A 14,501-nucleotide genomic window follows, 5' to 3' on the forward strand; every position below is an offset into this window, starting at 1 on the left:
AGAGCAGTTGGCTCTTAACAAAAAAAAACATGTTGACAAACAACGTCGAGCAAATAGCTCGTAATCAACTAAACAAAAAGATGAATCCGAGAAAAAGATCGGATTCAACTAGGCAAAGAACATGCAAAAAAAAAAACAACTAATTAGGATTTAAGCTCTGATACCATGTCAAAGTACGAACGGAGTCAACTTTTGTTATTAAATCAATGATTTACATATATATAACTAATTTTATTAGGTTTTATATGACATAATCTACCTCATATCCCAATATTAGATCCTTCTATTACGGTTGATTAAAAGAAAAAGAAAAAACCTACACAAAAAGTTACTTCTTTACTAAAAAAAAAAAAAAAAAGTTACTTTACTATACCAAAAACGTTACTGCAATGAAACTCTAATAACAAAAAATTGTAATTAACAAAAAAACTCTAATAACAAAAAACAAAACTTGTGAAGCAACCGCAGTCCTCACATGTTAAAATGAAAAAAGAGCCTTTATATTAAAGTATTACTAGTATATATTTCGCAGTAATCGTTTTTTCAAGATTCATAAATAGTTTATGAGTATGACTATGAGGTCCATTATTTGCATGTTTTTCTTTCTTCTCTTCCTTTTTTTCACCCATGTTTTTCTTTCTTACTATACCATTATATATATGACTAACTATTGATTAACCAAGTAAACAAAATACATTTTAAATAAGGACAATTCTCACAAATAACACAAATACTATTTTAATGCTATTTTAGAGTATTTTTCTCTTAAACAATCTAACTATAGTTTTGATTGGTAACCATCTACCATTGTGGTACATGACATACCGCTTTAACAGTTATCAATCACAAAAGCGTTACCAAAAACGTTATTCACAGTTTTTTCGAGCTTTTTTGTATCACTCTTTCTTATAGTTTTGCACTATTCCATACAAATTTACCATTCTAGCTTACAACTAAAAAATTTGTATAGTTTTGTGTTACCAATCGAACCTTATGTTTTCTTATAAAATAGACAAATTAGTAAGTTTATTATCTGTTAGCTATATTAATAAATATAAATACCATATTAATAATTTTTGCTTGGGTCCCACCAAAATTTTGGATCACCCAAGTGTAAAGGGGTATGAACAAAATCAAGAGCAGTAAAAGCAACGACCCTACCTTATCCATGTGGTGTCAATATTTTGCAAAAGCAACGTACCTATATTATCATTATTTTATAAAGATCCTATGTCTTTCCCTAAACGGAGTAATCTTTAGCCAAAGAGAATTCAGAATATAATGAGATTGAAAATAAAGTTTCTGCTTCTGCTTCTACTTGTCTTCTGTCATCATGTTTATTGTGCCTCTATTGTCAAGTTTCTTCCTGGTTTTGAAGGCCCTCTTCCTTTCGAACTTGAAACCGGGTTTGTAAAATGTCTTCTTTTTGTTTTAACCAATGCAATTATGTGTTATAATTAGGCATTCTTCTTAATGAAGGTACATTGGTATTGGTGAGGACGAGAATGTGCAATTTTTCTACTATTTCATTAAATCTGAGAACAATCCAAAAGAAGATCCTCTTCTTATATGGTTAAATGGAGGACCTGGATGTTCTTGTCTCGGTGGTATTCTTTTTGAGAACGGTAAATCTTATAATATTTCTTCTTTCACTAAGCATTATTTTCACCGACTTATTTAAAGTGATAAAAAAAAAAAAAAAAATAGGACCGGTGGGTTTGAAGTTCGAGGTGTACAATGGAAGTGCTCCTTCTTTGTTCTCTACTACATATTCATGGACAAAGGTAGCCGATAGTATGTTCATTTGTCTAGATATATTCTTCAGTCTTTTTAAATTTTGTATCATTTTCTCAGATGGCAAACATAATATTCTTGGATCAGCCAGTAGGATCTGGCTTCTCCTACTCAAAAACTCCAATTGATAAAACTGGTGACATAAGTGAAGTAAAGAGGACCCATGAGTTTCTTCAAAAGGTAATAAGAGAAACTTTAAGTACTTTTTAAAAGCATTTAATTTTTCTCCTCTTTGCATTTAATTGCTTGTGTATGTTGTAATTCTCTTAGTGTAAAGTTATTGACTATAGTAATTTCCGGTTGTAGTCTTAACCACATTGGTTAGCTAGACTCGTTAAAACCCACCCATCTCATTTGATTTCCATGTGATCCAATCCAAGCTTTACACATTCTGCTTTTTTTATTTGAACCAAGCGGTTTGGGTTTTATTGATATATTTTGCGAACGATTGTCTCATTGATTACAACATCAACATCTAGAGACCATTTTTTTTTTGTTTTGTGTAGTGGCTAAGGAGGCATCCACAATACTTCATCAATCCTTTTTATGTTGTCGGAGATTCTTATTCCGGTATGATTGTCCCTGCCCTCGTTCAAGAAATCTCACAAGGTATGTTTTTATCATATTAGTCAATTACCGTCCACTTTTCTTCGAAATATCATTTAATCCATTTTGTCTCACTTTTAAACAATATCCACACTACGATGCAGGAAACTATATATGTTGCGAACCTCCTATAAATCTACAGGTCATTGATATTTGATTGCTTCTTATATTATGCATACTTTTTCGAGCACTAAAAATTGATAGTAATATATGTTTTTTCACCGAAAAAAAAACAGGGTTATATGCTTGGAAACCCTGTAACATATATGGACTTTGAACAAAACTTCCGCATTCTATATGCTTATGGCATGGGTTTAATCTCCGATGAGATCTATGAGGTATGAAATATATGGCATGCTTATCTTTTCACTAGAGAGTTTTATATTTGACGTGACGAGTCGAGTCTTGCTATATGTTTTACTGTTAATTTTTCTATCCTTTAAGAACAGGATTGAAGCCTCAAACGATATAACACTGTTCGAAACTTTTATCAAAAAGAATAATAATAATGTCTAAAACTTTCTTATATAGCCAATGAAGAGAAGCTGCAATGGAAATTATTACAATGTGGATCCATCTAACACAAAATGTTTGAAACTTACTGAAGAATACCATAAGGTACACGCACTCAGAAATTTGGTCGATGCTCTTTTTTTTTTTTTTTTTTTTTTTATTGTAGTATATGTCATTACTAATTACGATTTTTGTTTATTCACAGTGCACTGACAAAATAAATATCCATCATATATTAACACCAGATTGCGATGTAACCAATGTAACATCTCCTGATTGTTATGTAAGTAATACCTCTTGCCTCCGAAATATTTTTTTTTGACAAATTTTGTAAACCTATTTATATATGATAAAAAATACATAGGCTTCTACCATCTTTTTAGTTATAAAAACTATGGACCTACTAAAAATGGATGACTTTCAAATGTAAAACCATGTGTGGATATAATTATATTTTGATATTTCGAAGAAACATATTTACAAGGTTGCTTTTGCAGTACTATCCGTATCATCTCATTGAATGTTGGGCCAACGATGAGAGCGTTCGTGAAGCTCTTCAAATTAAAAAGGTATATGCCAAGTTTAAATTAAGATCATTGATAAAGTAAGCTGATATAAAGAAAGTTTTTAAATTTAAATTAAGGACGATCTATGGTTACAGGGGAGTAAAGGAAAATGGGCGCGATGTAATCGGACTATTCCATACAATCACGACATCGAAAGCAGCATACCATATCACATGAATAACAGCATAAGAGGATACCGATCTCTTATTTATAGGTTTGATTTAAACCTAAATCTTCTTTTTAAAAGCTAATTTTATACAACTACTAGTAGGATTGGGCAAAATTTTATAAGCTGAGAGATCGAACCAGGTGAAATTAAATCCAACCAAATATAACAATTTCCCAAATGGTAGGTGTTAAAGTTTTAAAACCCAAAAACAAATTAAAACCGAAACATAGATTTAGTGTAATATAACCAAACTAAAATTTAATAATTTAAAGTTACATCCTTGTTTGAAATAGACACATAGATTACATACATATCAAATTTGTTCAAATTATTATAAAAATTTTAATTATTTTTCAAGCGACAACGGAATAGAGAGATTTTGTCAAACTGAACCAAAACCAAATGGAGTTACAGATGATTTTTATTTGGATTTTGTTTCTATAAAACCAAATGAATCATATCAAAAACAAAACCGTAAACTGAGGTTTTATACAACTTGTGTGATTTATGGTGAACAGTGGTGATCATGACATTGCGGTCCCTTTTCTTGCAACTCAAGCGTGGATAAGATCTCTCAATTACTCCCCCATTCATAACTGGAGGCCTTGGATGATAAACAATCAAATTGCTGGGTAATATATTTATGTCTTTCCTGTTTTAGATCTCTCTTGTATATTTATTTTGTAGTTATATCTCTAAACCTTATGAACTTACGTAAATTTTTTTTTTTGTTACAGATACACGAGAGCTTATTCCAATAAGATGACATTTGCTACTATCAAAGTAAGTATATAGTTTCAAAGTAAGTATATAGTTTCAGCTTATTCCAATAAGAGTGTTTTTTACAAGTGTTTTGAGCATTTCGATTATAGGGAGGTGGACACACGGCAGAGTATAGACCAAACGAGACCTTTATCATGTTCCAAAGGTGGATCAGTGGCCAACTTCTGTAATAAAGGCTCATGATGTTCACTTATAAATTATCTACCAAGTAATATATCCACGTTAACCGCAGTTGTTTGTTGTGAAATGTTTTTGTTGTTTGATTTGTTGCATTTTTTGCGGGCAATGTTACATTTTATGTGTTTTTGTGTAATCCAGATTATTATTGAGCGTTGTGCAAATTCCTTTTACATTTAATTTGGGTATTTAATAAAAAAAAATTTGGTCACATGTTTAGTAGTGTTATGATCCTATTTACTTGGTATAAATATTTTCTTAATCAATCCATAAAAACATTTGTAATTTAAATTACTTCTTGCCTACTTACATTGTAAAGTTTAGTTTATTGTGCTGATTTTAGGGGTGGGCATTTTCAGATTCAATATGGTTAATCCGGTTATTTCATTGTCATCCTAATTTCCCAACTTAAAAAAAAAATCTTTCTAATTTTAAAATCAACAATGAAATCACCAAACTTTCCATATTAAATTCTTCTGAAACAAACAAAATACGAAATTATCACCCGTCAAAAGAGTTAACATACTTCTAGACTTTCTTAAAATTTAATACGTTATGTTGCTGTTAGTGGTGTTACAAACAGACGTTAGCGATTGATACAAGTTTTTCTCAATCTTAAAAAGCTTTATGTTTTGATGTAAAACTCATGTTTTTTTTTTATTTGTCCTTCTAGGATTTTAGTAAGGTAAAAATCTTTTGTTTTGGTTTGTGTTCTTATGAACTATATGTTTTTTGTACAAAAGGGACTCATCTCTCGTAAGAACTCTCTCTCTCTCTCTTTCATGCCATGGACCGGCTCAAAGTTTTCGCATAAAGTAGTAGAGGCTCTTCATGTTAATATATACGGTGCTAAGAGGAAGCAGAATAATTTTTCTTTTCTTTATGTTTTTTACCTAAAGAAGTATAAAGCCACGTATTTACCTAAATTAACATGACCAGTTATATAATTAAGCTAATTATTCCGCTAGTTTTAATTGCAACGATAACTCAGATGAAAATTTGCTTTTAGGGAGTGTATTTCGAAGGTCTACTATGGGAGCAAAAATATTTATAGGTTTAAACCACTCAGAACGTTTTTAATAATATTTTCCTTTTCAAATGGAAAAGTTTGATATTTTTTTTGACAAATTCTGAAAGTTTGGTATTTCTGGCATTTCCCCCTTTTATACAACCTAAACAAATTTTCCTGTCAAAAGAATGATGAATAAATTAGTTTTTGTAGTCTTTTGATATTGATTATATTTTAAAATTTGTTTGGGCAACAGAAAACTTTCGACCGAGTTTGAGCAATGTCCATTATTGATGTCTAGTACTGGGCGATTTGCTCAAATTTTAGCCACAAAAGCAATGTCCCTACATGATGCGGAGATGTCACGCTTTTCAAATTTTGTGGAAAGTGTAATGATAGATATAATAAAAACCAATGTAAAACAAATGATTTAATACTTGATGTGATGGTTGCTGCACCAACCACGTGACTTCCCGAATTGGTTGTTCCACACAAAACAAAATTTGAAGAGAGCCTACTTAACGTTGAGCGACTAGTGAATTAGCAAAACGCTATCTAACTTATGTTTTTCCTAATGATTATAAATATCATTTTTTCCCGTAAAAGGACACCATATTTAGAAACTAAAAGAAAATGGGTTTGACACTAAAGCATTTGTTTCTGCTTCTGCTTGTCTTGAGTCATCATGTTGATTCTGCCAATATAGTCAAGTCTCTTCCTGGTTTGGAAGGCAGTCTTCCTTTCGAACTCGAAACCGGGTTTGTAAAATGTCTCTTCCTTTTTACCAATGAAACTATGTGTTGTGAGTTTGGAGTTAGTAAATTAGCCATTCTTATGAATGAAGGTACATCGGTATTGGAGAGGACGAGGACATCCAATTTTTCTACTACTTCATCAAATCTGAAAACAATCCAAGAGAAGACCCTCTTCTTCTATGGTTAGATGGAGGACCTGGATGTTCTTCTCTCGGTGGCCTTCTTTTTGAGAATGGTAAATCTATAATATTTATTCTTTAGCTAAGCATTATTTTCAATGAGTTGTTTTAAGTGAGGAAAATAAATTTTTAGGACCGGTGGCTTTGAAGTCAGCGGTTTATAATGGAAGTACCCCTTCTTTGTTCTCTACTACATATTCATGGACAAAGGTAGCATTAAGTATATATATGTTCATATTAGATCACAAACCCCAATAATCTATTCTTGATCATTTAAAATTTTGGATTTTTTTCTCAGATGGCAAACATAATATACTTGGATCAGCCTGTTGGATCTGGTTTCTCCTACTCAAGAACTCCAATTGAAAAAACTAGTGACACAAGTGAAGTTAAGAGGATCCATGAGTTTCTTCAAAAGGTAATAAGACAAGATTAGGTGTATCTTTAAAGCTCTTGTGTATGTTGTAATTCTCGTAATGTAAAGTTATTGATTAATATTGAAAAAAAGAAAATGGACTCTAGGATATCGATCTTGATGAGATGTAGGACTTAATCACACCGATTAGCCGAACTCATTATGCTCATCAACTAAAACATAACCATTTTTTTTTGCGCAGTGGCTTAGCAAACATCCACAGTTTTTCTCCAACCCTTTTTACGTCACGGGAGATTCTTATTCCGGTATGATTGTTCCGGCACTCGTTCAAGAGATCTCAAAAGGTATGTTGTTTTATCAAATCAAAAGGTATATTATTTTTATTAGAATATGGGCTTCCAACTCAAAAACAATTGAGTGGATTGACCGACATCTTATATATACTGTCAAGATTCTTGTCCAACTTTCGATTTGAGATATTGTTATCCCTAATACGTCCCCTCGAAATGATGGTTCTATAATCACTGATCTCAGTATTTTAGACAAGGATCGGTGGACCAATTTTGGGTCTGACCGATTGTAGATCGGGCTGCACAATGTGCAGATCGGACTCTGATACCATATTAGAATATGCGCCTCCAATTCAAAACCAATTGGCAATAAGTGGATTGACTCATATCTTATATATACTGTCAGGATTCTTGTCCAACTTCCGATGTGGGATATTGTTTTCATTAATAGTGTTCTCATACACATTTCTTCGAAAATCGTTTAGCTGATATCCTATCACTTTTTAACAATATCGACATTATGATGCAGGAAATTATATATGTTGCAAACCTCTTATAAATCTACAGGTCATTGATTATATTATCATTTCTTATATTTTGTATATATGTTCAAAGTACTAACACTAATGATTCATACTTATAACTTCCTCCATTTTTATTACCAAAAACAGGGTTACGTGCTCGGAAACCCCATAACATATGCTGAACATGAAAAAAACTATCGTATTCCGTTTGCTCATGGAATGTCATTAATTTCTGATGAACTCTACGAGGTATATATTTTTATCCGTTACAATCTGGATTTAAATTTGTCATTTTTGAAGCCTCAAATGATATAACAATGTTAAAAACAATTGCAGTCATTGAAGAGAACCTGCAAAGGAAATTATGAAAATGTGGATCCACGTAACACAAAGTGTTTGAAACTTGTTGAAGAATACCATAAGGTACACACTCTTAAATTTGGTCCATGTTTGTTTTCCCTTGGTAATAAATATCATCTCTAATTCAGATTTTTGTTTTGTTTTGTTTATGTACAGTGCACTGACAAAATAAATACACAACATATATTAATACCAGATTGCGATAAAAAAGGGCATGGAATAACATCTCCTGATTGCTATGTAAGTATTATATCTTTCCTCCATGGAATAACATCTCTTGTCTAGGCCTGGTCATTCGGTTAACCGTTCGGTTCGGTTCGGTTGCGTTTGGTTTCGGTTAGTTCGGATATGGTAATATAATAACTATCGGATATTTTAGGAATTTCGGTTCGGATCGATTTGGTTACTTTTCGGTTGGTTCGATTCAGATATTTGAATAGATTACCGTAACTAACCAAAATTGTATCAGGTTCGGTTTGGTTTGGTTTGATTTTTTACCCAAAATAACCGAAATTAACGGAATATAACTGAAACTAACTGAAAAAAATACAAAGAAAAACAAATATTAGAAGGAAAATTAAAATTTGGTTCAATTTTGTGGACAAATATAACTAACAACATTTGGATATTTTTATTATTTAAAGTATTTGATTGTTTTGATTTTAAAAATAATTAATATTTTAAGTTTATAATTATAGTTTTAGGTATTATTTTTGGATATTTTCTAGATTTTTAGATATTTCGGTTAACTTTTAGTTATCGGTTTGGTTTCCGTTAGTTTGGATAGAAAATTTTACTAACTATTCGGTTATTTAAAAAACTTCAGTTTGGATACGGTTCGGATTTTTTTGGTTCGGTTCGGTTGGTTATTCGATTACCAATTTTGTTGCCCAAACCTTCCTCCTGATTTATTTTATTTAAGTAAAAACGTCTTAAAAGTTGGGATCCCATTCATTTATTCTACCTTTAGCGGTTAATAGTTAAACCGATAGAGGAAAATATAGTAATATTCAAATAAAAACTTTTAGAGAAAAATTTACACAATATGTATGATCAAAAATTTTGACAAATTTTCTAATTAGTTTTAAATCAAAGTACCTACAGATTTACATGCTTTTTAACTATAAAGCTAAGAACTTAATAAAAATGGATTATCCATTATGTAAAATTATTTATAGACAAATCCTTATACAAGGTTGCTTTTGCAGTATTATCTGTATTTTCTCATTGAATGTTGGGCCAACAACGAGAGAGTTCGTGAAGCTCTTCATGTTAGAAAGGTATATGCTAACTTGGTTTAAGATCTTTTAAAAAAACAGAGGTTTAAGGTTATTAACTATCTACAATTACAGGGAACTAAAGGACAATGGCAGCGATGTAATTGGACAATTTCATACGATAACAACATTATAAGCAGCGTACCATATCATATGAATAACAGCATCAGTGGATACCGATCTCTTATTTATAGGTTTGTGTTAATATTATGTTTTAAGAGAACATTACTTATTTGGGTGAACACAAAAAAAAAAAAAAAAAATTACTTATTTAAAATTTAACCAAAAAAGTTCATTACTTTTAAAACCTAATCTTGTTCCCTATACAACTACAAACAGGATTAATCAAGAAAAAATATTTATAACCAGAGATATCGAACAAAACGAAATTAAATGAAACAGAATTATGTATACAAAACGATTTATTGTATGGTTTATGGTGAACAGTGGTGATCATGACATCACAATGCCTTTCCAAGCAACTCAAGCATGGATAAAATCTCTAAATTACTCCATCATTCATGATTGGAGGCCTTGGATGATAAAGGATCAAATCGCTGGGTATATACATTCTTTCTTGTTTTAGCTTTCTTTTGTTCATTCATTTTCTTATCAAAGTCCTGTATAAATCATTCTTGCCTTTGTTTTCTTGGCAGATACACGAGAACTTATTCCAATAAGATGACATTTGCTACTATCAAAGCAAGTCTTATTATTTCAATTTTCAACTTAACATTATTTTCTGTCATTTCATCATAACAATGAAAGTGTATTAATATTTTTGACTGTTTGGATTATAGGGAGGTGGACACACTGCAGAATATCTACCAAACGAGACCTTTATCATGTTCCAAAGGTGGATCAGTGGCCAACCTTTGTAATAATAGAGGCTCATTGCCTGTACGAATTACGTAGATTAATATTCACACTACTCGCAATTTTTGTTTTGAAATGTTTACAGAAAATTGAACTAAATTTGTTCTTATTTGTTATGTTCCTAAACTTTTATTTTGTTATTTGTTATGTTACTTACATTTTCTTGTGTTATTCATGTAATGTTAAATTTCTGTGTGTTGTGTGTTTTACTTTTAACTAGGATTCAACCCGCGGTAAACCGCGGGTGTTGGTTTTTATCTCGGTTTGCGTTTTATATATTTAACAATGTATAAGTGATTATTTTAACACACAGTGTTAGGTATATGTTTTTTGTGGTTGATTAATTATTAGTTAGGAGTAGCCATTTTAAGTTGGTATGATAAAAGTGTTAAAACTTACGTGTATTTTTTGTGTTAAATTATGAGTCTATAGTAAAAGTATTGAACAAATGTTAAAAATAAAAGTTGAAATGTTTGATATTTGTAATTGTTGTAATAGTGTAAAAAATTGCATTGATTTTGTTAATAAACAACCAATGGTGTAATAAAATCATGATACAGTTTCTAGGGAAAGATTTGGAGCCATCTTTGCATCTGATAATATATCTGAGTCGAAATACTTACTCTGCCTCACAAAGAACTACCTCAAGATTTTTAAACTTTGTTAAGATATGGCTTACATTGCAAAAACAAACTGGAACATTGATACATGAATTCAAAGTCTCAAAAATCTGCAACTACTCAAAGTCTCAACATCCATCTTCATTATCCTTAATTTAATGGAAGAAGGTATGCTTCATATTCTTAAACCAAACCTTGCAGAAACCTGCAATTTCTCAAATCAAAACCTGCAATTTATAACTCAAAAAATCAAAAACTGCAATTTTTCAAACCAAAATCTGCAAATTCATTCACCAAAACCTACAATTAATAATTAGGAAACCAAAACCTGCAATTTCTCAAACCAAACCTTCAACTTAAAAACCAAAACTTGTAACTTAACAACCAAATTCTGCAAATTAATTCACCAAAATTTTTAATCTATAGCTTAGACAAACCAAACATGCAACTTAGACAATAAAAATCTCCATGTTGCTCAAAAAAAAAAAAAAAAAAAAAGACAATAAAAATCTCCAAATTAATTAATCAAAACTTGCAACTTAGACAACCAAAACCTAAAAAACATAACTACATATAATAAAACAATAAGAGGATGATGTGATATAGATTGGTTCAAGAACATAAGTAACAAAAAGAATTCAAACTCATAAAAAATAAGTATTCAACAAAACTGAACACATAAAACGTGTTCATATACTTGAGCCTATACTTATGTGGAGAGATAAAAAAAGGGGGACTCAAATGTTCATATACTTGAACTCATACTTTGCTGAAATTTGACTAACCTTGCCCATAATCACTTTCTCTTAGTCAATCCGTTTCTTCTCTTCTGCATTATTCGAATTTTCTTTTCTTTTTATCATCCAACATCTATTTGAAGAGCTCACGTTGTTGTTTCTCCAGAATTGGCTCACATGCCTTGACCACCACTGGCTCCGCAACCATTGTGGAAGACGCAGTCTTTTCCACAATAATAGGAGCTGCAACTAAACCATATTTAGCAGCTGTCTTTTCGTTTACAAACTCTATGTCTTCTTTCTTAATGTTAAAAAAAAGATAACCTGCAAACGAATAAGGCAAAGAACCATCAGTATTTGAGATAAAAAATCTCTGTGAAACTCCTCTACACTTCTTTAGCTGCAGTATTAAACCACTAAAGCATAAATTTTTTTATCAAACTAAACCATATAAAAGCAAGCTAATCACTCCTTAATCGCAATCTTTAACCAAAAAAAGCACAGCTTTATTACACAAATCCCTAATTTTGGTTGGAACTGACCTGTACATCTAGAGCATTAACATCGAGATGATCTGAAATTAAGAATCGGAACCGAGATGATTTGAGATTAGTACCTGATCCAAGAATTCGATTCACCGGAAAACCAGAGAGTTTCCAAGCAACATAAGTCAAAACATCGACATGATAAGAAACAATGATCAAGATAGAATCAGGAGAAGCTTTAGCGAGTCAAGGAAAGATACCCACATGACATGGTACCTTCCCGCAGCTGGAGAAAACTCCTACAGTCATATAACAATCACAAAGTAAAGTTAAATGAGGAAACTCTTCTACCATTGATTGACAATGAAGCGATAAGGAAGCACAAAGAAGAAAAAACTCATAATCAATGAAAAGGAAAACATGATAATCCAAATTCAAAAATAATAATTGTCTAACAAATGATCAAACTTCTTCTAAGCACATAACCAATAAAAACCGACTTGTAATAAGAACTAAAGCTACTTGCGCAAAAGAAGAACCACACCAACAACAACAAAAGAAATCAAATATTAGTTATACCACCTTCATCCATCTAATTCGTAACTCTAAACAATGAAGCTAAATACAACGTTTATAAGAAATAAATCCTATATGGATAATTAATCAGACATAACAAAAAAACTTATTGTTTTCTTATAGAATCTCACAACCATAAGAAAAATACTACGATTGAGTTGCTAAGCTAAGAGGAATTTGAGTGATGAATTGGAAATGAGAATGACGTTGATATTTATAGCGCTGAATGATGCTAGGGTTTTTGGCTCCAATATTTTAAAAATCTAGAAAAATATCTTGGAGAAAAAGCATAAAATCAAAGATACTATTCACAATATATGTTCGAATTTGGAATTAAACTTTCAAAAAGAGAACTATTTACCAGGTCTTATGGTTTTAGGCATTTATGGGCCTGAGAAAAAGACATATTTGCCCTTGTTTCTGCATCTTTTTTTTCGTTCTTCTCCTCCGACAACTGACATATGAACAACAAATCCTAACTTTCGATTCCTCTCCCAACCACAACCCTTGCTTTCCTAGCCAACACCATCTCCGATGAGTTCTACGAATTCAGTTAACTTTGTTTTCAATTAAGGAAACTAAACCCTAAGGGGAAACTACTAAACCCAAAGGCTCCAATTAAAAGAAAAGTGTGATGGATCGGCGGTTTGAGTAGAGAGTGGCGACCCATCACCGATAAAAGACCATGTCAGACTTGGAGGAAGATTTGGCTTTCCTTGATTTTTCCAATCAAGAATCTAAGAGAGATAACGACGAGAAGATTGTAAAAATTAGGATTTTGGTTTCCATTGTTTAGATCTCTTATGAGATTTTTGTGATTGAAGAAAAGCTTAAAAAATTTCGTTCGAATTTGTGTCTGTATAAGAGATACTGACTTATGCGAGAGAGAGAGAGAATAGAGAGCTGCAGTTTGGGAGAGAAGAAACAAGAATATTGAGGGTAAATTCGTCTTTTCCCTCTCACTAAAAGTACTTAGATCAGTAAGTCTTGGTAAACGTTCCGTTTTCAACAATTTTCATCGAAAATAATGCCCATTTCCGTAATTTATTCTTTAACATATTTAGTAACAAAATGTAAACATTTTGGGCCATGAAAACTTTGTACCAGCCACTGGTGGGGATCGATTTTAAAATTTTGTGGAAAGTGTAATGATTATATGAATACAAACCAATGTACTAACGTGGAAGTCTTTTAGTCACGTGATTGACCAATGTATTTGTTTTTTTTTTTCCTTTTTAGTCACGTTGTTTGAACCTTTGTTTGAAAAATCGCTAGGCGCTAGTCGGGCGTTCAGCATGGGCCTAGCGATTAATCGGAAAATCAGATTAAAATCGGGGATTAATCGGGGATTAGTTTTAGGGTTATTTTAATATTTTTAAAATATATTAATCCAATATTATAAAAATTTATGATTTTTATTACAAATTTATGATTTTTATTAAAATTTGAACACACGTTATTGTAAAACATCACAAACTCCCCATTCAAATGATTGAATAACAAAAATGAAAGGTTTTTTTTATACTTGCAATCTAAAAAATAATCGGGGTATATAAGATAAGGTGGAAAATAATCGGATTAGGCGGGAAGTAATCGGATTAGGCGGAGAATAATCGGGTTACTGATTTTTTAGGGGATTAGTCATTAATCGAGGCGGATAGGGTGGGCCTAGCGATTAAGCGGAGAGTAATCGGGGCTAGGCGGGGATTTTTAGAATAACAATGATTTTTAGTGGCTCCAATTAAAATAAATCTGTGCAATTTTTTTAATTGTAAACTGGAACAGTAAATTTTTACGGAATAATGTAAAGCTGTACAAAACAGATACAT

At 31.5% G+C, this 14,501-nt stretch overlaps 2 protein-coding genes and 1 long non-coding RNA gene across 5 annotated transcripts; 2 read left to right on the top strand and 1 right to left on the bottom strand.

Annotated features, from left to right (window-relative positions):
• Positions 1–1,232: 1,232 nt before the first annotated feature.
• LOC9314717 (serine carboxypeptidase-like 8) lies at positions 1,233–4,821 on the top strand. The gene is made up of 14 exons (XM_021028388.1): positions 1,233–1,406; positions 1,480–1,625; positions 1,708–1,784; positions 1,855–1,974; positions 2,301–2,403; positions 2,505–2,542; positions 2,637–2,738; positions 2,932–3,018; positions 3,119–3,196; positions 3,411–3,482; positions 3,575–3,693; positions 4,167–4,280; positions 4,386–4,431; positions 4,521–4,821. The coding sequence occupies exons 1-14, from the start codon at positions 1,282–1,284 to the stop codon at positions 4,599–4,601; spliced, it is 1,308 nt and encodes a 435-aa protein (XP_020884047.1). The 5' UTR covers positions 1,233–1,281; the 3' UTR covers positions 4,602–4,821.
• A 1,370-nt stretch (positions 4,822–6,191) lies between these two features.
• On the top strand, positions 6,192–10,513 carry LOC9314718 (serine carboxypeptidase-like 10). Its single transcript, XM_002878605.2, has 14 exons — positions 6,192–6,375; positions 6,462–6,607; positions 6,685–6,761; positions 6,850–6,969; positions 7,169–7,271; positions 7,747–7,784; positions 7,889–7,990; positions 8,078–8,164; positions 8,258–8,341; positions 9,310–9,381; positions 9,454–9,572; positions 9,826–9,939; positions 10,035–10,080; positions 10,179–10,513. The coding sequence occupies exons 1-14, from the start codon at positions 6,251–6,253 to the stop codon at positions 10,257–10,259; spliced, it is 1,314 nt and encodes a 437-aa protein (XP_002878651.1). The 5' UTR covers positions 6,192–6,250; the 3' UTR covers positions 10,260–10,513.
• Positions 10,514–10,749: 236 nt separating this feature from the next.
• On the bottom strand, positions 10,750–12,998 carry LOC9314719. 3 transcript variants are annotated; one of them, XR_002332594.1, is made up of 3 exons: positions 12,228–12,811; positions 11,660–11,935; positions 10,750–11,101 (listed from the first exon to the last, which is right to left on the bottom strand). It is a non-coding gene; the product is annotated as an uncharacterized LOC9314719 (long non-coding RNA). The 3 variants fall into 3 exon arrangements; XR_002332593.1 differs by lacking the exon at positions 10,750–11,101 and adding an exon at positions 12,154–12,185 and having other exon boundaries at positions 11,486–11,935; positions 12,361–12,998; XR_002332592.1 differs by lacking the exon at positions 10,750–11,101 and having other exon boundaries at positions 11,486–11,935; positions 12,228–12,994.
• Between the last annotated feature and the right edge of the window lie 1,503 nt (positions 12,999–14,501).

Source organism: Arabidopsis lyrata, assembly GCF_000004255.2.
Source record: "Arabidopsis lyrata subsp. lyrata unplaced genomic scaffold ARALYscaffold_4, whole genome shotgun sequence".
Classification (NCBI taxonomy): Eukaryota; Viridiplantae; Streptophyta; class Magnoliopsida; order Brassicales; family Brassicaceae; genus Arabidopsis; species Arabidopsis lyrata.